General features: G+C 36.7%; 2 protein-coding genes and 1 pseudogene across 2 annotated transcripts; all 3 read left to right on the top strand.

The window, feature by feature from the left end:
• Nucleotides 1-4,537: 4,537 nt before the first annotated feature.
• Nucleotides 4,538-6,881, top strand: LOC128235706 (uncharacterized; annotated as a pseudogene).
• Nucleotides 6,882-10,827: 3,946 nt separating this feature from the next.
• Nucleotides 10,828-12,783, top strand: LOC128235705 (E3 ubiquitin-protein ligase TRIM71-like). The gene has a single exon (XM_052950508.1). The coding sequence runs from the start codon at nucleotides 10,828-10,830 to the stop codon at nucleotides 12,781-12,783; it is 1,956 nt and encodes a 651-aa protein (XP_052806468.1).
• Nucleotides 12,784-18,911: 6,128 nt separating this feature from the next.
• On the top strand, nucleotides 18,912-21,249 carry LOC128236025 (uncharacterized). The gene has a single exon (XM_052950818.1). It carries the CDS (start codon nucleotides 19,178-19,180, stop codon nucleotides 21,035-21,037), a length of 1,860 nt encoding a protein of 619 aa, XP_052806778.1. The 5' UTR covers nucleotides 18,912-19,177; the 3' UTR covers nucleotides 21,038-21,249.
• The last annotated feature ends 3,503 nt before the right edge of the window (nucleotides 21,250-24,752 follow it).

Below are 24,752 nucleotides of genomic sequence, written 5' to 3'. Positions count from 1 at the left end.
TGGCATGTGCCGAGTATTTGTGTCAGACCTGTTGTCGCGATCACAAAAGAAACAAAATAACAAGAGAACACTCGCTGCTAAAGAATGATGATATTCCCGCGGACATAATACCGTTTAAGACCATTAAGGAACTATCGACCTGCGATATTCATCCTAATAACAACATCGCATACGAATGCGGAGACCATGAAGCCTGGTTTGCGTTTTTTGTCTCACTGAGAGTCATCGGAAATGCGAAAATGTCCATGATCTAGGTGTATTTGATTCTTCCGATTCGGATGTTGACATGATGGCAGAACTTAAAGACAGAATACAGGCTTTACAATCACAAAAGGAAAAGCAACGGAAGACAATTGAAATAGAGCAACAAGAGGTTAAAACCAAAATTCAAAGTTTGGTAGAGAAATGGAAGGATCAAATAACCTGCTTGGGAAATGACCTTGAAACACAGTTAAGCGAAATGTCGCTGTCCGAGACAAGGAAACTGATCGAACATATTAACGGCTATCAAGAAATCCAGACTGAGATAAACAGGAATAAGTCATTGATAGACACGCTTATGAAACATGGAACTAAGCGTCAAATCTCTGTTGTTCTGAGACGAACGACCCATGCACGAGCTAATCTGAAAGAGAAGCTACAGACACTAGAACGTCAGCGTCAACAAAGTATCGTCCTTATGAATGTCAAAGAACTTTATTTGCTAACAACGATCGCCGAGTTATCTATAGAAGAGGAAGACAAAAATGAACTTGACGTTTTGGAACACACAAGCGATGAAGTGCTTGTCACTTTAGATTCTGAAAATAAACCAAGGGAGACAATCGATAAATCCATACAGACCAGTTTTGATGCTGCAAACTGTGATGCAAACATAAGGTCGCCCAAAACGCCAAAGAAAATAGATAAATCCATCAGACCAGTTTTGATGCCTCGAACCCTGGTGCAAACAAAAAGGTGCTCAAAACATTAACGAAAATAGATAAATCCATCAGACCAGTTGTGATGCCTCGAACCCTGGTGCAAACAAAAAGTTGCTCAAAACATTAACGAAAATAGATAAATCCATACAGACCAGTTGTGATGCCTCGAACCCTGGTGCAAACAAAAAGTTGCTCAAAACACTAACGAAAATAGATAAATCCATCAGACCAGTTTTGATGCCTCGAACCCTGGTGCAAACAAAAAGGTGCTCAAAACACTAACGAAAATAGATAAATCCATACAGACCAGTTTTGATGCCTCAAACCCTGGTGCAAACAAAAAGGTGCTCAAAACACTAACGAAAATAGATAAATCCATACAGACCAGTTTTGATGCCTCGAACCCTGGTGCAAACAAAAAGGTGCTCAAAACATTAACGAAAATAGATAAATCCATACAGACCAGTTTTGATGCCTCGAACCCTGGTGCAAAAAAAAGTTGCTCAAAACACTAACGAAAATAGATAAATCCATCAGACCAGTTGTGATGCCTCGAACCCTGGTGCAAACAAAAAGGTGCTCAAAACACTAACGAAAATAGATAAATCCATACAGACCAGTTTTGATGCCTCGAACCCTGGTGCAAACAAAAAGGTGCTCAAAACACTAACGAAAATAGATAAATCCATCAGACCAGTTGTGATGCCTCGAACCCTGGTGCAAACAAAAAGTTGCTCAAAACGCCAACGAAAATAGATAAATCCATACAGACCAGTTTTGATGCCTCGAACCCTGGTGCAAACAAAAAGTTGCTCAAAACACTAACGAAAATAGATAAATCCATCAGACCAGTTGTGATGCCTCGAACCCTGGTGCAAACAAAAAGTTGCTCAAAACGCTAAAGAAAATAGATAAATCCATACAGACCAGTTTTGATGCCTCGAACCCTGGTGCAAACAAAAAGGTGCTCAAAACACTAACGAAAATAGATAAATCCATCAGACCAGTTGTGATGCCTCGAACCCTGGTGCAAACAAAAAGTTGCTCAAAACGCCAACGAAAATAGATAAATCCATACAGACCAGTTGTGATGCCTCGAACCCTGGTGCAAACAAAAAGTTGCTCAAAACGCTAAAGAAAATAGATAAATCCATACAGACCAGTTTTGATGCCTCGAACCCTGGTGCAAACAAAAAGTTGCTCAAAACGCTAAAGAAAATAGATAAATCCATACAGACCAGTTTTGATGCCTCGAACCCTGGTGCAAACAAAAAGTTGCTCCAAACGCTTAAGAAAATAGATAAATCCATCAGACCAGTTTTGATGCCTCGAACCCTGGTGCAAACAAAAAGTTGCTCAAAACGCTTAAGAAAATAGATAAATCCATACAGACCAGTTTTGATGCCTCGAACCCTGGTGCAAACAAAAAGTTGCTCCAAACGCTTAAGAAAATAGATAAATCCATCAGACCAGTTTTGATGCCTTGAACCCTGGTGCAAACAAAAAGTTGCTCAAAACGCTTAAGAAAATAGATAAATCCATAATTGAAAAAATACGAACTACTTCTAATTATGTAACAGCGTGTACATTCGCGGTTGTTTTCAATAAAAATGGCCGAGGAGCTCCGAATGGTACTGCTGTATGTCTTGGCAGGACTGGTTGATTTTGAAACAGTGAGATATACCTCCCCGTGTTAAAACAGGTTATTAATATCATAGATATGAATTTTCTATGATGTTATTTCCAATGAAACATGCTGCATTTTATTAGTGTTTATTTGTAATGTATTACTGACTTGAAAATAAAAATGCACTGCACTGCTTCATTTTTCGTTCGCTGATTAATTTGTGTTTATATTTGACGTAGAACATGGTAAAGAAAACTATTGTTCAACATGTAAGCTTGGTGCACCCGCAAATTTGGATTGAGATTTTAGGTTCTTGTAATTTATCTGTGAAGCATAAGTTTTTCCCCTTTAAGGACAAAAAATAGATCACAATTTTGTGTCACGAAAATCATGTGTCGCACGTATCTTAAACGAATATTGGACATACTTTATTATTTTTGCTTGCATTATGCCCCCACGTTGGCGGATACATATATATTTGCCATTTTGGTACGAGTTTTTTTTCTCCCTAAAAGTCTTGTGTCGCCCATATCTCAAAAACCAATTGACCTAGAATGTTTATATGGGATAGGACTATTTTATAACATGTGAGCTTGCGCACCTGTTTAAATGTTCTCATTGTAAGGTTCAAGTTATCTGTAAAACAAAAATGTTCGCCCTTCAAGTCACATAAATTTATTGTTATATTGTTCAATAAAGGAAGTTGCGCATCTGCGGTTTTTCATTGAGATTTTGTGAAATATGTACGACAGAAGTTAAGTCATTGACTTTCTGAACAATATATACCTCAAGAACTTGTTTCGCTCATATCTTCAGACCTAAGGCCATACCAAATACTATTTGTGTTTTGCGTCAAGTTCCAGAAAATAAACAAATTTAGAATCCTTATTTCAACATCGAGATTTATAAACAACAATAGCGTGGAAAAGCTAGCCTGCAAGGATTAATAATATTTATTGTTATATCTTAAGAATTCCACCTTTGAGATTTATAAACAGCCAGCAAGGATTAATATGTTTTATTGTTATATCTTTGTTAACATCAAGACATATAAATTAAACATGTGCTTAGGAACATTACACAAAAGGAGCAAATGTTTTGGCTATATGTTTTAACAACATTAGTATCAGCCATAACCAACAATGTAAAGTTGAAACTATAACTATACAATGTAATGAATGACAAAATGTACTTTAGAATTATCATGTTGTACATTTGTCTGAAGTACATGTTGTATTTGAATTTTTTTTTATAGTTCATAGCAGATATACTATTAAACCCGTGTCACACTAGGGCCGCGTTCCCACATGCGTCCAGAACGCCGATCTGCGCGCAGTGGAATCGCCAGTGAACGCGGTGGGATCGCATAGAACGCCGAGCGACGATGCGCACTTTGAGCATGCCAAAAACAAACGCCGTCGGCTCTAGTTATCGATTGCACTTGAACGGCGATCTAACGGCGTGCTCTGAGATGATACTGCGTCTATACCGCTTTTCTGCGTCTATGGTGCGTATAAGGAGTTTTATTTTTCTTACTGAGCTCTTCAACGATTATACTGAGCCGTCCCGGCGATCAAGATTGCCCTCCCAATAAGCTTCTACCGTATCAATAGCCGTTTGCATGACAATGAATCAAGCCCCAAAATAGTATAGATGAATGATATATACAAATAAACATGCATTTCACAATATCTTATTTGCAACATCGATCGGGGCTTTCTTCTGTTTGCCGTGGGCTTTTATATTTCTCTGCCCTCTTCACCTTCCCACCTCTTTTGGCGAGCATGGCCTCAACTGTTCAAGAGCAAATGAAAGTTTCGAGAACTGATGGAGATATCGTTTTTATAGGCAGTGTAAAACAACACGCCGTCAGCGTAGTAAGAGCGCAGTGAGAGCTCAGTGCGCATGCAGTGCACTCGCCGTGACAACTCGATAGCGTTGTGAGACACTCACCAACTAGAACTCCTCAGGAACGCGGCACAACGCCATGGAGCTCCGTAGAAACGCCAAGGTCACGGTAACAAAGACAAATGCGTAGGCATGGAATACGAAACTAGCTAAGGCTGACTTTAAAACAACGCTATTTTAGTGGCCGCTGATCGTTCCGGTGATATAACTAATTCTGACTCATTGTATTAATATATATTCCGCAAATAGATAAGTCGACACAGACTTGCGTTATCTTTGCAGGACTTGTCTATCTGTTTTGTATGGATTTTCACTTGAATAGCGTGTTTATTCGTGAATACATTACTGTTTAATATAAAACTAAAAAATAACGATATTTAAAAATGGCCACGAGTGTTAAAGAGCATATTCAATGCCAGGAAACGTCCACGGAAATCAACGAAAATGAATGTCATGGGAAGAAAGAACCAATCTTTGTGAACCATACCAGTATGATGATTCTTTCGAAGAAGCAATTGGATTTTGTGTGACATGTGCCGAGTATTTGTGCCAAACCTGTTGTCGCGATCACAAAAGAAACAAAGTAACAAGAGAACACTCGCTGTTAAAGAATGATGATATTTCAGCGGACATAACACCGTTTACGACCATAAGGCAACTATCGACCTGTGAAACTCATCCTGACATTGAGATCGCATACGAATGAGAAGACCATGAAGTCTTCGTTTGCGTTTTCTGTCTCACTGAGAGCCATCGAAAATGCGAAAATGTCCATGATCTAGGTGTTGTTGATCCTGCCGATTCGGATATTAACATAATGGCTGAACTTCAAGACAGAACACAGGCATTAAAATCACAAAAGGAAAAGCAACGGAAGACAATTGAAATAGAGTAACAAGAGGTTAAAACCAACATTAAATGTTTGGTAGAGAAATGGAAGGATCAAATAACCTGTTTGGGAAATGACCTTGAAACTCAGTTAAGCGAAATGTCGCTCACCGAGACAAAGAAACTGATCGAACATATTAATAGCGGTCAAGAAATCCAAACTGAGATAAACAGGAATAAGTCATTGATAGACACGCTTATGAAACATGGAACTAAGCGTCAAATCTCTGTTGTTCTGAGACGAACGAAGCATGCACGAGCTAATTTAAAAGAGAAACTGCAGACACTGGAACTTCAGCGTCAGCAAAGTATCGTGCTTATGAACGTCAAAAAAACGATTTGCTAACAACGATGGCCGAGTTTCTTTAGAAGAGAAGGGCAAAAATGAACTTGACGTCTTGGAACACACAAGCGATGAAATGCTTGTCACTTTAGATTCGGAAAATAAACCAAGGGAGACAATCGATAAATCCATACAGACCAGTTTTGTTGCCCCAAACTCTGATGCAAACCAAAGGTCGCCCAAAACGCTAAAGACAATAGATGCATCCATACAGACCAGTTTTGATGCCTCGAACCCTGGTGCAAACCAAAAATTGCCCAAAACGCTAAAGAAAATAGATAAATCCATACAGACTGTCTCTCATGTTGCGACCCCTGATGCAAAACAAAGGTCATCCAAACGGTTTTTAGAAAGACAAATCGGGCATAAAATGACTATAATTTTATTCACTGTTAGATCAGAGACTGAGGTAAACACGTGCAGTATTGTTGCAGTTTACTTAATTGAATATGGAGTTCTTGTTGCTGATTGTAGCAACAGAAAACTTAAGCTCTTCAGTCGTAAATTTGACTTAATTTGTGAACACTCGCTGCCCGGACAGCCGGTCGATATGTGCTACGATGGAGAGAATTGCTATGTCTGTTATTCAGACCTTAAGAAAGTGACAAACCATCGCATAAACAAGACATCCATTTACTGCATTTTTGACCCGTAATCAACCACTGAGCCTTACTGTGTTCGACTCTCGGCTGATGATTTTGTTTGGGAATAATGATAATTTTGACAGCACGGCAGTTGACGACGTACATATTGAAATTAGAACGGGATGTTATATAGATGTATCCATATATCAATCCGGTGACGAAGGTTTGGAATACATCAAACACTTAAAGAAAGTTTTTGTTTTCGATGTGTCGTCCATAGTTCTCTCGGAAAACACGAGAGTGTCCTGCTACAAGGTCGATACTCAAGCAAAAAAACCCTAACAGATCGAAAATGGTTCTACAAATCGTATCAACAAAACGATCTCAAAAAAGCGAAAGGGGTAGCGAGAGACAGTGAAGGAAACATCTACATTTGTGGTGAAGATTCCAACAACGTTCATCAGGCATCGTCTGCTAATAACAGATGTAACCGTGTGGTTGTTCAGAACATCAATAGCCCAATGTGTGTTGCTCTGGACGATCAGAAAGATAGACTCATAATCGGATGTCGCGATGATAATTACCTGCATGTATACTCCTTCAAATAAATAACATGACTAGCCACTCCGTCATAAAGTTTACTACTAGTGTGCAAGATCTGTGCGCGTCTTCTGGTTTCGCTTTTTGGGGTATTCGCCAATTGTTTATCGTTGTTAGCTTTATGTTAATAATGAAGGAAGTTTAATCCTGCATTCTGCAAATAAATTGCACGAGATTATTTCTATTAGAAATATAAACATGCTTTGATTGCAAAAGGAGTACTTTGTTTATGAAGTCGAGCTAGATAAGCTCTATGTTTTATATTGTGATTTGAAGTAAATAGATAGAAATAAAATGTTTTTACCATTTTTGTTAATTAAAGAAGGCATACAAATGATTTATTTATTATTCTACTATTTGAAATTTTTATTTTTAAATATTTTATGTAGGAACGCTGATTTTGTATGGCTGTATCGTACCTTAAAAGGGACTCGCTCAAATTATTTTTCAGGTTATTCATCTGAAAACATTTATTTTATAATTATTTTACTTGATTATACCAAAATTGCAGGAACAAAATAATATTTTAGTATGAAAAATAAATGTTCCGGTAAAAGTGGTGAACGCGCACAGTACACGGTGCAGTCAAGAGAAAAAACTGAGTGCCTGCACCACTCGGCACAAGGACTTATGCAATAGTTGATGTATATTTTAACCTTTATCGAATACATTGGTCACATCACGTCATAATATCCACCAATCAATCAGGCTACTATAATTTGCTAGAATGCCTTAATAACGGAATTCATAAGTGTGGTCTTTAAACAGGGGCGGATCCTGGAATTGAAGTACAAGAAAGCGTTATTTGGGGGGGGGGCACAACCTTTCACGTTCGCCAATTCCTCAGATACGAAATTAAAATGGTTTAAAATTTTAGCAGGGGATTATTTGGGTACTCCCCAATTTTGTATGGTGCATTTTGAGCCTATTTTATTACCTTTTTCCCCGATGTTGACATAAAATATGTTGTTTTGTAAAAAACTTTAAATTAAATTAATTTTGCAATCAATGAGCGAATCCCTTTAAGATGTTGGTACTCTTGTTTCGGCTGTAATCATTCGTTTGCACTTGATGTTTGTATCTAATGGCTGAGTACTTGAACTTTATTATTGAACATTATTTGTTTACTTTATTCTTCATTGTCTTCAAGTTGATGCCGTCTCCGATGATTCCATGTTGGGACAAGTGTGAGAGTGAGCGTGTATAAACTAGCTTAAACAAATAACCCCAATGCATAGTATTTATGGACGATAAGTTATTTCCTTATTACTTATTCCTTTTTCGTATAAGGAATATGGAACTAGTTCCTTATTCCTTATTCAAAATGGGTTATTGTAGATATTCATAAAATCATTTCTTTGTAACCCCAATGCATAGTATTTTTGGACGATAAGTTATTTCCTTATTCCTTATTCCTTTTTTGTATAAGGAATAGGGAACTAGTTCCTTATTCAAAATGAGTTATTGTAGATATGCATAAAATCATTTCTTTGTAATGATTTCGTATTTTCATAACAATTAAACAATTTTGTGAATAACATAATGCACGAAAATAGAAGAAAAAAATTGAATAAAGAATAGAAACTTTTTAAGTAATACATTATTTTTTCTCAAATAACTATGCAGAAGCGGTCTACATGAACAGTTTTTAGAAAAGCATTTTCTATTAAAGGGAGTTTTAGTATTTAAAGTGCCTTGAAAACGCTCTAAATCCGAATAAGGAACAGAATTTACGAAAAATACTCAATTTCAAAGTGCTGAATTTGCTCATTTTTGACGAAATATCAATTGAACATTGATTTTATCAAATAATTTGAATAAATGCGTCGTCTTATTCAAAGGGATATAGCATTTCAAGTACTTTATAACGCACAATAAGTCGAATAAGGAATAAGGAACTAGTTCCATATTCCTTTTTTAAACTCGAATAAGGAACGGAAACGGTGAATTTTCAACTTTTTTAAGTAAGACAATTTTTGATCAAATAACTGTGCAGAAGAAGTCTATGGCTGCACTTGAGGAAAGAATACATTCATTAAAAGCACAAAAAAGAAGAGCAACGGAAGTCAATCGAAATGGAGCAAGAAGAGGTAAAAAAATATTCAAAGCTTTGAAGCCAACTGGAAGGATCATAAAACCGGCTTAAGAAATGACCTTGAAACACGGTTAAGCGAAATGTCGCTTTCCGAGACAGCGCAAATAATTGAGTTTATTGATCGCAGTATGTCAATCGAGATTGAATAAAAAGAAACAAGACGTTGATAGAAACACTTATAAATACGGAACAAAGCGACAAATAGCTGTTGTTTTGAGACGAACAAAACATGAGCGCGTTTACCTTAAAGACCAATTGCAAATACTGGAATGTCAGCGTCAACGAAGTATCTCGCTAATGAACGTCAAAGAATTTGGTATGCTTACAAAGATCGGAGACTTACATTTAGAGACCGAGAGAAAAGATAACATTGGCATTTTGGAACACACAAGCGATGAAATGGATGATACTCAAGATTTGGAAAAGAAACCAAAGGGAGAAAATTGATCAATAGATACAGACCAGTTTTGATGCCTCGAGCCCTGATGCAACCCCGTTTCCGTACTGGTTTTTCGCAAGTGTTGTGTCGAATATATATCCACAAAATTATTTTACATAGCATGTAAAAAAGTGAGCTTGTGCACCTGGAATTTTGCTACAGAGTTCTTATTTCTGTAAAACAAAACTTTTCGTCATTCAGGGGAGAAAATGGCCAACATATTGTGTCCTGTTAATCATTTTTAAACAAACATTGGACATACACTCATTCGATTTGATTGGTATATGTTTCAGGAACTTGCGCATCTGCGGCTTTTGACTGAGATTTTGTGAGATCAGTAAGACATTAGTTGTAATCATATTGTGTCGCTCGTATCTTCAGACCTAAGACCATACCAAATCAGTTTTTGTTTTGAGTCAAAATTCAAAAATAAAACTAGCTAACAAGTCTTTAATTCAACCTTAAAGATTGAAATAAAGCAAGAGTTTCGAAAAGCTACACAGTTTTGTTTAGTCATTGTTCATTTTCTTTTTCTTTTTGTTAAGTTCAAGACGTAAAAATTATACATACACTGACAAACAAATCAAGTCTCCCCCACCAAATGTGTTGGGCTACAAATGATAACAAGTTGAGATTCAGCCCTTCCCGGCAATGTTTGCGAAAACGTGACAGTTATTGGCATTTGTTTTGTGAGAAACAAAACGGAGTAATAAAGTAATGCACGTTTGTCTAAATTATTTGAAGTGTTCTTATTAAACTAAATCTATAAAAAGGTAACACAATACATTCCGTGTCAACTTAAATCAATATTATTTTGCGAAAACTTACGAGGTTTAATAACACTTAAATAATACACTAAGAAAATGTATTGTGCTATAATATGTTCAGTCTATTTAGTTCTAAAACTAAACATTTAGCTTTTTTCTTATTATAATTTTAAATCAGAGAAGTGTTTAAATATTGTTATGGAAAGGGTACAAAAATGAATGGATTTCTTTTTAAGACTACAACACATTTCATCATGTCAGCATATTGTGCAAATGAAAGTATAGGAAGTTTAAACGTTGATCGACAAACAATTTAGTCTATGCGCATCGGTAGGTATGGGACATGAAATACGACACTACTTGAGGTAAACTTGAAGGTTGTTCGACGATTGATTTAACCCAGATACGTGTAGGTATGTTTGACATAAGAATTAGATACAAAGACACGTAGCTTAACTTTACTTTAAACTTAAACGACCGATGTTGGCTTTGGTTTGATATGATTACCTCGGGATCATTGTATTGAGCAAATCAATATAATAAATTTACAGGGTTTTGAGTGAAATTTACTGGACTAACTGTGTCGTACTGATTTTCAATTGAATAAAGTGCTTTTTGAACATTTCAAAGCATAACATCAAAAATATATGAGAATGGAAACAAGCATTGCGGTAAATCTTCAATGCCAAGAACAATTGACGAAATGTAATGACATTGTTTGCACTAAGAAAAAAGAACCTATCTTCTGTGAAGCATGTCAGTATGATGAATCATTTGAAGAAGCAACGGGATTCTGTGTGACATGTGCCGAGTATTTGTGCCAGACCTGTTGTCGCGATCACAAAAGAAACAAAGTAACAAGAACTCACTCGCTATTAAAGAATGATGATATTCCCGTTGACATAACACCGTTTACGACCATTAAGCAGCTATCGACCTGCGAAATCCATCCTGATAACGACATCGCATACGAATGTGAAGACCATGAAGCATTGGTTTGTGTTTTCTGTCTCACGGACAGCCATCGGAAATGCGAAAATGTCCATGATCTAGGAGTTGTTGATTCTGCCGATTCGAGTGTTGACATGATGGCAGCACTTCAAGAAAGAATACAGGCGTTACAATCACAAAGGGAAGAGCAACGGAAGACAATCGAAATAGAACAACAAAAGGTTAAAACCAATATTCATAGTCTGGTAACCAAATGGAAGGACCATATAATCGGTTTGGGAAATGACCTTGAAATAAAATTAAGCGAAATGTCGTTGTCCGAGACGACGCAATTGATAGAACATATCGATTGCTGTCAAGAAATCCAGACTGAGATAAAGAGGAACAAGTCATTGGTAGACACGCTTATGAAACATGGAACTAAACGGCAAATCTCTGTTGTTCTGAGACAAACGAACCATGCACGCGCTAATCTGAAAGAGAAACTGCAGACACTGGAACGCCAGCGTCAACAAAGTACCGTGCTTATGAACGTCAAAGAATTCGATTTGCCAACAACGATCGCAGAATTATCTTTAGAAGAGGAGGGCAAAGATGAATTTGACATCATGGAACACACAAGTGATGAAGTGCTTGTTACTTTAGATTCGGAAAATAGACCAAGGGAGAAAATTAATGAATCCTTACAGACGAGTTTTACTGCCTCGAACCCTGATGCAAACCAAAGATCGCTCAGACCGGTAACGAAAATAGAAAAATCCATACAGACTGTCTCTCATGTTGCGATCCCTGATGCAAAAAAAAGGTCATCCAAACGGTTTTCAGAAAGACAAATCGGGCAAAAAATAACTCGTTTCATTGTTACAACAGAGACAGACTTATACACGTGCAGTATTTTTGCCGTTTACTTAACGGAGTACGGAGTCCTCGTTGCTGATTATGGCAACAGCAAACTTAAGCTCTTCAGTCGTAAATTTGACTTAATTTGTGAACACTCGCTGCCCGGACAGCCGGTCGATATGTGCTGCGATGGAGAGAATTGCTATGTCTGTTATTCAGATCTAAAGAAAGTGACGAAACTGTGCATAAACAAGACATCCATTTGGAGGTGTTATGAATATTGCACCAAATATCAACCACTTAGCCTGACTGTGTTCGACTCTCGACTTATGATTTTGTTTGCGTGTAATGAGAATTTTGACAACACTGAAGCTGACGATGTACATATTGAAATTCGAAAGGGAAATTCAATAAATGTTTCCATCTATGAACCCTATCAAAACGATGTAAAAGAGGCAAAGCGAATTTTTCGCTTCGATGCGTCTTCCATAGTTGTCTCGGAAAACACGAGTGTGTCCTGCTATGAGGTTGACACTAAAACACAAGAACTACCAAATCGAAAATGGTTCTACAAACCATTTAAGCAAAACGTTCTCAAAAAAGCAAAAGGGGTCGCGAAAGACAGTGAAGGGAATATCTACATTTGTGGTGAAGATTCCAACAACGTTCATCAGGTGTCGTCTACTAATAACAGATGTGACCGTGTGATTGTTCAGAACATCAACTGCCCCGTGTGTGTTGCTCTGGACGATCAGAAAGATAGACTCATAATCGGATGTCGCGATGATGATTATCTGCATGTATACTCCTTCAAATAGACAACCTGACGAGCCACTCCGTCATAAAATTTGAACTTCTAATGTACAAGATTTTACAACATGTACTATGATATCGCTGTATATGGGTATTCGTCAACTTTTTATCAATGTTATATTTTTGTACATAATGAAGAGAGTTTAATCCTACAATTTGCAGTAAAGCATTCCTATTAGAAATATGCTTGAAATGCAAAAGTAAGAACTTGTTTATGAAGTCGAGCTAGATAAGCTCTATGTTCTATATTGTCTTATATCATTGATGAAAAAGTTAGATACAAATATATTGTTTTACCATTAAAAAGGCATACAGATAATTCACGTTTATTCTACTACATAAGCACAAAGTTTGCAATCATGAATTTACGCAGGCAAACAATTTTAGATTGCTGCTTTTGTATAACTGTAACTGACCTTTAAAGCGACTCGCTTAATATTTTGTTTTACTGATTATGCATTTTTTTTTATATCATAACTATTTTACCCGTTGATACCAAAATTGCAGGAAAATACAATTTAAGTATAAAAACGCCTGCAACACTAGGCCACAAGGACATACATTGTAAATTTAGACGTACGCCCCCGCCCCTGAACCCGCTTGTGTCAAAGACAGTATTTGACAGAATATTTACATTTGCTGCAGAGTTACAGTTGTCAGTATTTAATTTCTGACGCTCCTAATATTTTCACACACATTATTTTGTACTAAATTTATTTATTTTTTCTGTTAAATGTGCATTTTACAAACAATAAGCGGGTTGCTTTAAGAAGATGGTCCCGTTTCAGCTGGATTCATTCGTTTGCACAAGTCATCATGCAAAAAAAACCACTACACATACAAAGTGTCACACTTCCATTTTTGACCATGCTCAAACAATAATAATTTAAGTCATGTCATGTTGATCTGTAGACGACCTTAGAGACAACTTTAGTATTTTAGTGATAATCAAGCTTTGTTCAATTATTGATGTTTTAGGTCATATGTTTAAGATTTTCCATTTGCATCTTTAATGCCCAAACGTTTCTCAACAGGATTTTTTGTCAAAACTATGAATATACAAATAAATCATAATTCATTCCGTGTCAAATTATATCAGTTTGTTTACGAGGCCTAATAACACTTTACACAGGTCTTAAGCAAATGTAGTTACAGTGTTACCTTTACGATCTATTAAGGTCTCAAACAAAACACTCTTAAATCCAATTATGATCAAACTGTAGTTTATTTTCTCTTATTATTGTAAATCAGTAGAGTGTTCGAATATTTTTATTGAATAAATTCATAGTTGAAGGAATACTTTTTGAAGGTTATAACTCTTGCATTATACACGAACGTAAGCATGAGAAGTAAACACTTTGCTAGCCGAACGATTAAGTCCATGCTCGTTCTTACAAGCGTATCGGCATTAATAGGTTTCCGATAACAACGACAAAGGCTTAAACATGAAATATGACACTAGATAAGGCTGACTTTAAAACATGAATAGCTTTTTAAAAACAGTTATTTGTTAGGGTATGATCTAACTAGTTCGGACTTAGTTTATAAATAAAGACAGTGAATATATATGAGACACGGACTTAAGCTATCTTTATAGCATTGGCCTATATTTCGTACTGATTTTCACTTAAATAGCGTACTTGTTTCCAGATATATTATCATTTAGAAAATAATTTGACAAATGATCTGTGAAAATGGCCACGAATCGGAAAGAAAATGTTCACGAAAATAAATATCGTAGGAAGAAAAGACAAATCTTCTGTGAAGCATGCCAGTATGATGACTCATTTGAAGAAGCAACGGGATTTTGTGTGACATGTTCCGAGTATCTGTGTCAGACCTGTTGTCGCGATCACAAAAGAAACAAAGTTACAAGAATACACTCGCTATTAAAGAATGATGATATTCCTTCGGACATAACGCCGTTTACGACCATAAAACAACTATCGACCTGCAAAATTCATCCTGATAACGACATCGCATACGAATGCGAAAACCATAAAGTCTTGCTTTGCGTTTTCTGTCTCACGGAGAGCCATCGGAAATGCGAAAATGTCCATGATTTGGAAGGTGTTTTTCCTTCGTACTCTGATGTAAACCTTATGGCTGCACTTCAAGAAAGAATACATGTGTTAAAAGCAAAAAAAGAAGAGCAAATGAAGACGAGCGAAATGGAGCAAGAAGAGGTGAAAAACAACATTCAAAGCTTGGAAGCCAAATGGAAGGATCATATAACCGGCTTGAGAAATAACCTTGAGACACAATTAAGCAAACTTTCGCTCTCAGAGACAACCCAATTGAAAGAAACGATTGGTTACTGTCAAGAAATCGAGACTGAAATAACAAGAAACAAAATGTTGATAGAAACACTTATGAAACACGGAACTAAACGACAAATAGCTGTTGTTCTGCGACAAACCAAACATGTCCGCGCAGATCTTAAGGACAAACTGCAATCACTGGAATGTAAGCATCTGCGAAGTATCGCGCTCATTAACGTGAAACAATTCGATATGTTAACAACAATAGCAGAGTTATTTCTAGAAGAGAAGGACAAAGATAGTATAAATATCTTGGAACACACAAGCGATGAAATGCATGACAATGAAGACTGGAAATACAAACTTACGGAAAAAAATGATCAATCCATGCAGACTACTTTTCCTAATTCGACATCTGGTGCAAAACGAATGTCATCAAAACCGCTCTTAGAGAGAGAAAGCGGACAAATTATCACGTTTGTAAAAATAAAAACAGCCACAGACACGAATATTTGCAGTATTTTTGGAGTTAACTTGTCTCAATATGGAATTCTGTTAGCGGATTTTGGCAACAGTAAACTTAAACTCTTTAGCGGTCAATTCGATTTAATTTCCGAACAATCGCTACAAGGAAAGCCGATTGATATGAGCTTCGATGGAGAGTATGCTTATGTTTGCTATTCAGACCTGAAGAAAGTCACCAAACATAGCATAAACAAAACATCGATAAGGGGTTTAATGGAATTTTCAACCCGACTCCGACCAATAAGTCTGACTGTGTTTGACTCCCGAATGATAATTTTGTTTGCGACCAATGAGAATTTTGACAGTACGGAAGTTGATGATGTACATTTAGAAATCCGTAAAGGAAGTTCCATAGATGCCAAAATCTCGTACGATTCCGACGACGAATGTTATAACTATGTAGAAGACGCAAAGCAAGTCTCTGTTTTCGATGAGTCATCAGTTGTTTTTTCGGAAAACACACGAGTTACATGCTATACAATCGATGCACAAGATGGTGAACTCCTAGATCGTGAATGGTATTACAAATCACATGAAAATAACATTCTCAAAAAAGCAAAAGGGGTCGCGAAAGACAGTGAAGGGAATATTTATGTTTGCGGTGAAGATTCCAACAACGTTCATCAGATATCATCTACAAATTACAGACGTAACCGTGTGGTTATCTCGAACATCGATAAACCCATTTGTGTCGCCGTGGATGAGGCAAACGATAGACTTATAATCGGATGTCGCAGTCATGACTATCTACATGTATACTCTTTCAAATAGATAACAGGTCGAACAAAAGTAGCGTGCACTAGAACAATGTCACTCCGCTTGTTTGTAAACAGTTTAGTTTGAAACAATATTGCTTAATTGTTAATATTGCAGTAAGTAAAACGTTTATTGTTTATTTTTCTATGATGCTAGAGATAAGATTGAATAAAGTAGTTATAATTCATTTAAATTAGACAGTGGTGGTGACCTTGAGTTGCAAAGAACGGTTTCCGCACAAACTCTAAATAACGCATGGGCACAGGCACTTTATATTTGGTTTGCGAGTTGAGCGTTACAATTGAACGACCCCTATTAATTATGTAAGCGGTATGTCAAAGGTCATGGTCAAAGTGACATTTGAGGTGAGAGAAGGATTTCTGCTCTATAGCTGAATATATTTTAGGTACCTGAACTTCATACCCGTAATGTGTGTTTGTCACGACTAATAGATGCCTCATATTGATTTTAATATCAGTAGGTTAAAGGTCGAGGTCACGGTAACTTCAGGTTACCACGTGTGGCGGTGACCTTAAGCTAAAAACTGATTTTTGCTCAATATATAATGAACGTATACAACCAGGACTATTATACTTGGTATGCAAGTTGGTCATGATAATAAGATGACACTTTTTGATTTTAAGATCAGGTCAAAAACTAAGGTCTCGGTGACCTTGAGGTGAAAGAAAACGGTTTCCGCACAATAACAAAAGAACGCTTAGGATCAGTCGGTCAAAAGTCTATGTCAAAATGATTTTTGTAACACATGAACTCCCATATTTGAACAGAAAAAAGTAGGAGCTTAGCCTGATTAGCGTTGTCCTACCTTTCGTTTAAACATGAACTCCCATAATGAAACGGTTACAGGTAAAATGATCTTTACCGTGCATCAACACTTGTGCGGATAAAAAGCAAACAATATTCATTTATACTTATACACATGTACTAGTTATTGAACGTTGCCCTTGACAACAGAAAGATCTTAAATGCTACAAAGATCAAGCCAATCTACAGGACACTGATAAATGTTCATGTGGAATTTCATAAGCCTACTGTAAATCCATTTTGAAGAAACATGAAAGACGTTTTGTTTTTTTTCATTTCCACTAAATAATGCACATGTCTTTGATTTGCAAACCGGGGATGCCAATGGGGGCGTATAGGGATCTTAAGATTACATGTAATGAGAAGTGGATTGCAGGATTTGGTCTGGCCCAGTAAAACCGCCATTCGGGAAATACACATGGCACCTATCTTTTTCAAACATATTCTGATGCCTCAAATAGCCAAAGTTTTGAGTCCTTCATCCAACATTTGAGATATAAAAACAGCAAGAGATTGGAAAAGATATTGTACCTGTACAATTGTTTTTTCATTAAACACATTTTATCCAATAGGACAATACTTTTCTTATATTCTAGAATATTGATCAATGATGTTTTTCAACATTGAACATAAATAATGCAAATTTAAAGATAGTACCCTATACGTAATTTTTATGGGGGCATTTACACAACATCATATAAATAATACTTTTATGAACATTTTCAAAACTGTTCCTGGAGGTATCTGCGATTTCCATTATATCAAGTTAAATACAAGAACGTGGCAACACGTATAACTATCTTAACAGGAAAGTTTGTCTACTAATCATGAAGCCTTATACCAGTTAATGTTAAAGTTAACTTTTGGGAATATTTATGGGTTTTTTGTCCTGATTTGTTTCTTTTCACGTTTTTGCAGTAGGACTAATCCAAAAACAGATTAGGCCCGTATATACGAGGTCAAATACAAAAATCACCCATACATAAACTTATTTTTGATAACTGGTATTGTAATACAACATTTTCACGATAAGATCGATATCGTGAAAATCAATGCGATAAAGAATCGGTATAATATGGGGAAGATTGCGGTAACGTGCACAAATTCCTGATTTTGATGATGCTTGTTATTATTTTCTTGTCCTGACCAACGGCGTGAAATTCGCCAAAGATTTTCATAAAAACTGTTATTTATGTTGTGTATATATGCCACCATATATATTGAATGATGTCTTGTCATTCTGTCAATGAAATGAGTTGAGAGAGCGGTTGAGAAACAATCAAGTATTTTCGTTATATTGGATCCTGATATTGTAGTTTTTATAAATGTAATTGTTTTGCTTTTTCACAAGTAGCTACTAATAAAAGAATATCCCTTTTCCCTAACAGACTAAATGAAGATTAATTTAAATTAATAACGATGGTGTAGTATATAAATTTAAAGTTTTGTGCGTGCACTTTGTGCCCAAAAGGCTTCACAATAGGATAGTTTGTAAAGTATGAAACGAGATTCCTTCAGTGCCAAATTATCTTTGCATGTAATCGATAATTTGTAAGGTGAATCAAAGTATCTATACGATGTATAGAAATAACAAATCTTCAAACCATTTCAATGAGGTTATAAATGGGCAAATCGATACATTTTGTAAGCTAGAGATTGAATGTTGCTCGCCGAGCGATTTAGCCCAATGATGTGTTAGGATATTCGTTTTTTTACAATCTTGTTCTGCATGTTATGGTTTCCATTAACAACGACAAAGGCTTAAACAGGAAATATGAATTAGATAAAAGGACACAAATCTAATCATGTCTTTAAAATTAAGAGACCGTTGTTAGTCTTGGACTGAAATAACTAATAAGGGATCATTATTTTACGCGAATAGATACGTGGACACTGAATTGAGTTATCTAAATTTTATGTGTCGTACCAATTTTCAATCGAATCAAGTGGTTTTTGTAAATAATATCTTTTTTATAAAGCGATAAAATATATATGTGACTGGAAACAAACACTGCGAAAAATCTTCAATATCATGGAAAAAATGACGGAATGTAATGAAACTAAATGCAATATGAAGAAAGGACCTATCTCCTGTGAACCGTGCCAGCATGACGATTGTTTTGAAGAGGCAAAGGGATTTTGTGTGACATGTGCCGAGTATTTGTGTCAAACCTGTTGTCGCGATCACAAAAGAAACAAAATAACAAGAAAACACTCGCTGTTAAAGAATGATGATATTCCCGCGGACATAACGCCGTTTACGGCCATTAAGGAACTTTCGACCTGCGATATTCATCCTGATAACGACATCGCCTACGAATGTGGAACACATAAAGTCTTGGTTTGCGTTTTTTGTCTCACGGAGAGCCATCGGAAATGCGAAAATGTAAGTGATTTAGGGATTGTTGTTTCTGTCGATTCGGATATTAACATTATGAAAGAACTTCAGACCAGATTTTATGTGTTAAAAGCACAAAAGGCAGATCAATGGATGTCAATCAAAAGGGAGCAAGTAGAAGTTCAAAACAACATTAAAGACCTTGTAGCCAAATGGAAAGACCATATAACCAGCTTTGGAAGTGACCTTGAAACAAAATTAAGCGAAATGTCGAACTCCGAGACAATGCACTTGATAGAATCTATTTTTGGCTGTCAAGAAATCGAGACGGAAATAACAAGAAACAATGCGTTGATAGAAACACTAATGAAACACGGAACAAAGCGACAAAAAGCTGTTGTTTTGCGACGAACAAACCATGCACGCGTTGATCTTAAAGAGAAACTTCAAACACTCGAATGTCAGCGTCAGCAAAGTATCGCGCTCATTAACGTGAAACAGTTTGATGTTCTAACAATGATCGCAGAGTTATCGTTAGAAGAGAAGAGCAAATATATGGAAATTGGCACATTGGAACAGACCAGCGATGAAGTGCATGACGATTTGGATTCGGAAAATATACCAAGGGAGAAAATTGATGAATGCACACAAACGAGTTTTGCTGTCTCGAACTCTGATGCAACACTAAGATCCTCTAAGCCGTTTTCAGAAAGAGAAAGCGGACAAAAAATAACTTTGTTTAAAGTTAAAACAGAAACAGACACAAACACTTGTGGTATTTTTGCCGTTTACTTAACAGAATACGAGGTTCTTGTTGCTGATCATCGTAACCGAAAACTTAAGCTTTTCAGTCGAAAATTTGACTTACTTTGTGAACACACGCTACCCGGACAGCCGGTAGACATGTGTTTTGATGGAACCTTTGCCTATGTCTGCTATTCAGACCTGAAGAAAGTGACGAAACACTTCATAACCAAAGTTGCGATTTGTCTTTTGACAGAATTTCCAACCAAGCTCCAACCGATAAGTCTAACTGTTTTTGACTCCCGGCTGATAATTTTGTTTGCAACTAAAGAGGACTTTGACAGTACGTCAGCTGACGATGTTCGAATTGAAATCCGAAATGGAAGTTCAATAGATGCCACCATCTCGTACGATTCCGACGATGATAGTTTTAACTATGTAGAAGATGCAAAGCAAGTATTTGCATTCGATGAGTCGTCTGTTGTTTTCTCGGAAAACTTGCGGGTGTCCTGCTATACCGTCGGTAAGCAGACTAGAAAACTAATTCATCGGCAATGGTATTACCAATCACATGCCAATCACATTCTTAGAAAAGCGAAAGGGGTTGCGAAAGACAGTGAAGGGAATATCTATATTTGCGGTGAAGATTCCAACAACATCCACCAGGTGTCGTCTAAAAACTACATGTGTAACCGTGTGATTATCCCGCGCTGTGATCGTCCTGTTTGCATCGCCGTAGACGAACATAAAGATAGACTCATAATCGGATGTCGGATTGGAGACTATTTGCAAGCGTACTCATTTAAATAGATTCGTTTTTTACGCACAATTTTATCATACGTTTTTCTGAATATGATATACTATTTAGCGTTTCAGGTTTTTTTTTAGTTGATAATTTGCCTTTTGTTTGTGTATCCAGGATTAATGTTGTTATTTCATAGCTTGTAGTTTGATTATTCATGTGTACATATGGTAAAAAATTATATAACAAATTAAAAGCTGCATTATGATTTCAAACTCGCAACAATGTTTTGTCTATTGTCCTTTATTCATAAGACAGAGAAACAAATTTATTAACAGCCTCAGTCCTGTCCTTCACGATATACTTTAACTCTTCCTATTTAGTGATAAAACAGGCTCCATCAGATGACACTAAGAACGCACAGATTTATATATAAAAAACAATACGATATAAGCGTTAAATCCAGAACGACATGGAATACCCCTCGTCTTTGTTTATACGATTTATACGAGTGACTTCTATCTTCTTTCCGCTCTCGCTCTTGCACTGGTTCTTGGTCTCCCACTCAGTCGATCTCCGTTTCTCTAGTCTATATCATTCTTGAAACATTTGAAGCACACAACAATGACACTGTTTCTGGTTTTAAAGAGTACCTTAAGTCGGATAATTCAAAACCAAATACGTTGTATTATGGAAAGCGTCGATTACAGGTCATTCACACTCGCTTACGAAACAGTTCATTGAACCATCACCATCATTATCTTCTTATCTGTCCCCTAAATACTGGCCAAAGGAGACTTCTTCTCAACTCTGTGGAGACTTTGACTGACGTAACGCTTCGCAATTTACTATACGGTGATACTATACTCTTACAGAAGAACAAAATAAGCCGTTGTTCGATGTTGTTCACCTCTTTATTCAAATGACAAAAATATTTGATAGCCAGTGACCGTCACTTCCGCCTACTAATAATTTATTCATTAAACATACCACCCTACCCTCATTCTTTTATGTGATCCTCTTTTGCCGTCTTGTTCTGTTCCCAAACATAATTAGCGACTTTTGTTTTCGATAAGTGAAAATAAACTAAGCTTACTATGAATTGTATATCACAAAAATGTTTAACTTTTAGCTTCTATATTGTCTGTGAACGTCGTCTGTAAACATATCTTTAAATATTTAATAATATTAAATAAAGCCAAAACAGCACGTTAAACACTCCCACTTGAATAAATTCAACAATATCAATATAGTTGTGTCATATACATTGTAAGCTGTGTGTATACGCTGATGAATAAAATGTGTTTGAAATTAACCACCATTGTCGATTCAATGAAAACAGTATAGAGACCTAGTAAATCACCCACTATTGTTTCGGTTACTTGTCAATAATGTAGAATATTGTCTGATACAAATACTATTAACAATAAAACCCCATTAGACATTGTTAAATATTCAGAAAGCCGGATAGACATTTTACTAGTGAAGGGCTTGCAGGCTTGTACTAAATTCGACCACTGACAACTTACAGGATATTATTGTCTTTAGATGCACTTCTGGTTTTAAAGATTCTGAATGATTATAGACATCAAAAATTCAAAACAAAATTCTTCAAATCGACCATCACGAATACTGTATATGGTTCGAGAACAAAACTCACTTTATTTTCTGCTTAAATGACATTTATAATGAATATCAGTTCTTCAATTGCTTGACAAAAAAGATCGCACGCCAAATATTTTCAAAAACATTATGCGATACTTTTAGAGAGTCGCTTTGGTTGCATGTAGGTCATGCACTGGTACCTGGTTACCCGCCCGGGTGGTAAAGTAACTGGCAGGAACTCCGCTACAAGTTCAGTAGTTCAGCATATGAATATATATAATGTTTTCGTTCATCTTCATTGGAAATACAATTTATCTTTATAGTCACGTTTCATGTGTATATACTTAATTAAGTATATGTTTAAAATACCTACATGTAAACATGTTATATTTATTATGCTTTACACTCAAACAAAATGAATTTTGTGTAGCATCACTATTTGCAAAAATTTGATTACATTAAGTGTTTGAATACTGTTAAGTCAAATGTATCTAGACAGGTAAGGAGTTTCATGGCGGTCCGTGTAGTTAGCGAATCGAGAAGCATTTGTTTGCGCTCAAGTTGCATGACGGGATACACACTTCAGTAATAACACCCAATACTGAATTTAGTAAAAATAAAACACGCAAGCTGGTGGAAAATTGTGAAATGGCTAACTGGGACAAATGTTCCCACGACACTTACAGTTGAAATGTGTTCAAAGCATTGAGGTGACATGTGTACGGTACCACGAAGGTAATATGTTTACGGTACCAAGAAGGTGACATGTGTACGATAGAAAAGAGATGGCATTTGTGCGGTAGCATAGATGTGACATGTGTACAGCACCACGAATTTGATATTTGTACGGTAGCAAAGACGTGACATGCGTGCGATAGCATAAGGGTGGCATCTGTACGGTAGCACGTTGGTGACATGTGTCCGATGGCATGAATGTGACATGTGTACGGTAGCATGAAAGTGACATGTGAACAGTATCATATAGATTACATACGTGCAGTAGCAAAGAGTTGACATTTGTACGGTACCACCAAGGTGACATGTATAGGATAGAAAAGAGATGACATGTGTGCGGTAGCATAGATGTGACATGTGTACGGCACCACGAAGGTGACATGTGTACGGTAGCAAAGACCTGACATGTATGCGATAGCAGTAGGGTGGCATCTGTACGGTAGCACGTACGTGACATGTGTCCGATGGCATGAATGTGACATGTGTACGGTAGCATGAAAGTGACATATGAACAGTATCATATAGATTACATACGTGCAGTAGCAAAGAGTTGACATTTGTACGGTACCACAAAGGTGACATGTATAGGATAGCACGAAGGTGATATGTGTACGGTAGCAAAGAGATGACATTTGTGCGGTGGCATTGAGATGACATGTGTACGGACGCATAAAGATGACATGTGTACGGTAATATAGAGATGACATGTGTTCGGTAACAAAGAGATGACATGTGTGCGGTGGCATTGAGATGACATGTGTACGGTAGCATAAAGGTGATATGTGTACGGTAATATAGAGATGACATGTGTTCGGTAACAAAGAGATGACATGTGTGCGGTGGCATTGAGATGACATGTGTACGGTAGCATAAAGGTGACATGTGTACGGTAATATAGAGATGACATGTGTTCGGTAACAAAGAGATGACATGTGTGCGGTGGCATTGAGATGGCATGTGTACGGTAGCATAAAGGTGACAAGTGTACGGCAATATAGAGATGACATGTGTACGGTACCATGAAGATTACATGTCTACGGTAACATGAAGGTGACATTTGTACAGTAGCATAGAGATGACATATGTGCGGTAGCATAAAGGTGACATGTGTACGGTAGCATAGAGATGCCATTTGTATGGTTGCATGATGGTGACCTGTCTACGGTAGCATAGAGATGACATGTGTGCGGTAGCATGAAGGTTACATCTGTACGGTGGCATGTATGTGTCACGTGTACGGTAGCATGGATGTGCAATGTGTACGGTATCATAAAGATGAGATGTTTACGATAATATAGAGGTGACATGTGTACGTATGCTTTGAGGTGGCATGTACACGGTAGCATAAAGATGACTTACGTACGGTTATATAGAGATGACAGTGTGCAGTAACATAGAGTTGACATGTGTACGGTACCAAGAAGGTGACATGTGTACGGAAGT

Source organism: Mya arenaria, chromosome 5, assembly GCF_026914265.1.
Source record: "Mya arenaria isolate MELC-2E11 chromosome 5, ASM2691426v1".
Lineage (NCBI taxonomy): Eukaryota > Metazoa > Mollusca > Bivalvia > Myida > Myidae > Mya > Mya arenaria.
The sequence above is the reverse complement of the archived record's forward strand: the minus strand, read 5'-3'. Positions and strand labels throughout refer to the sequence as shown.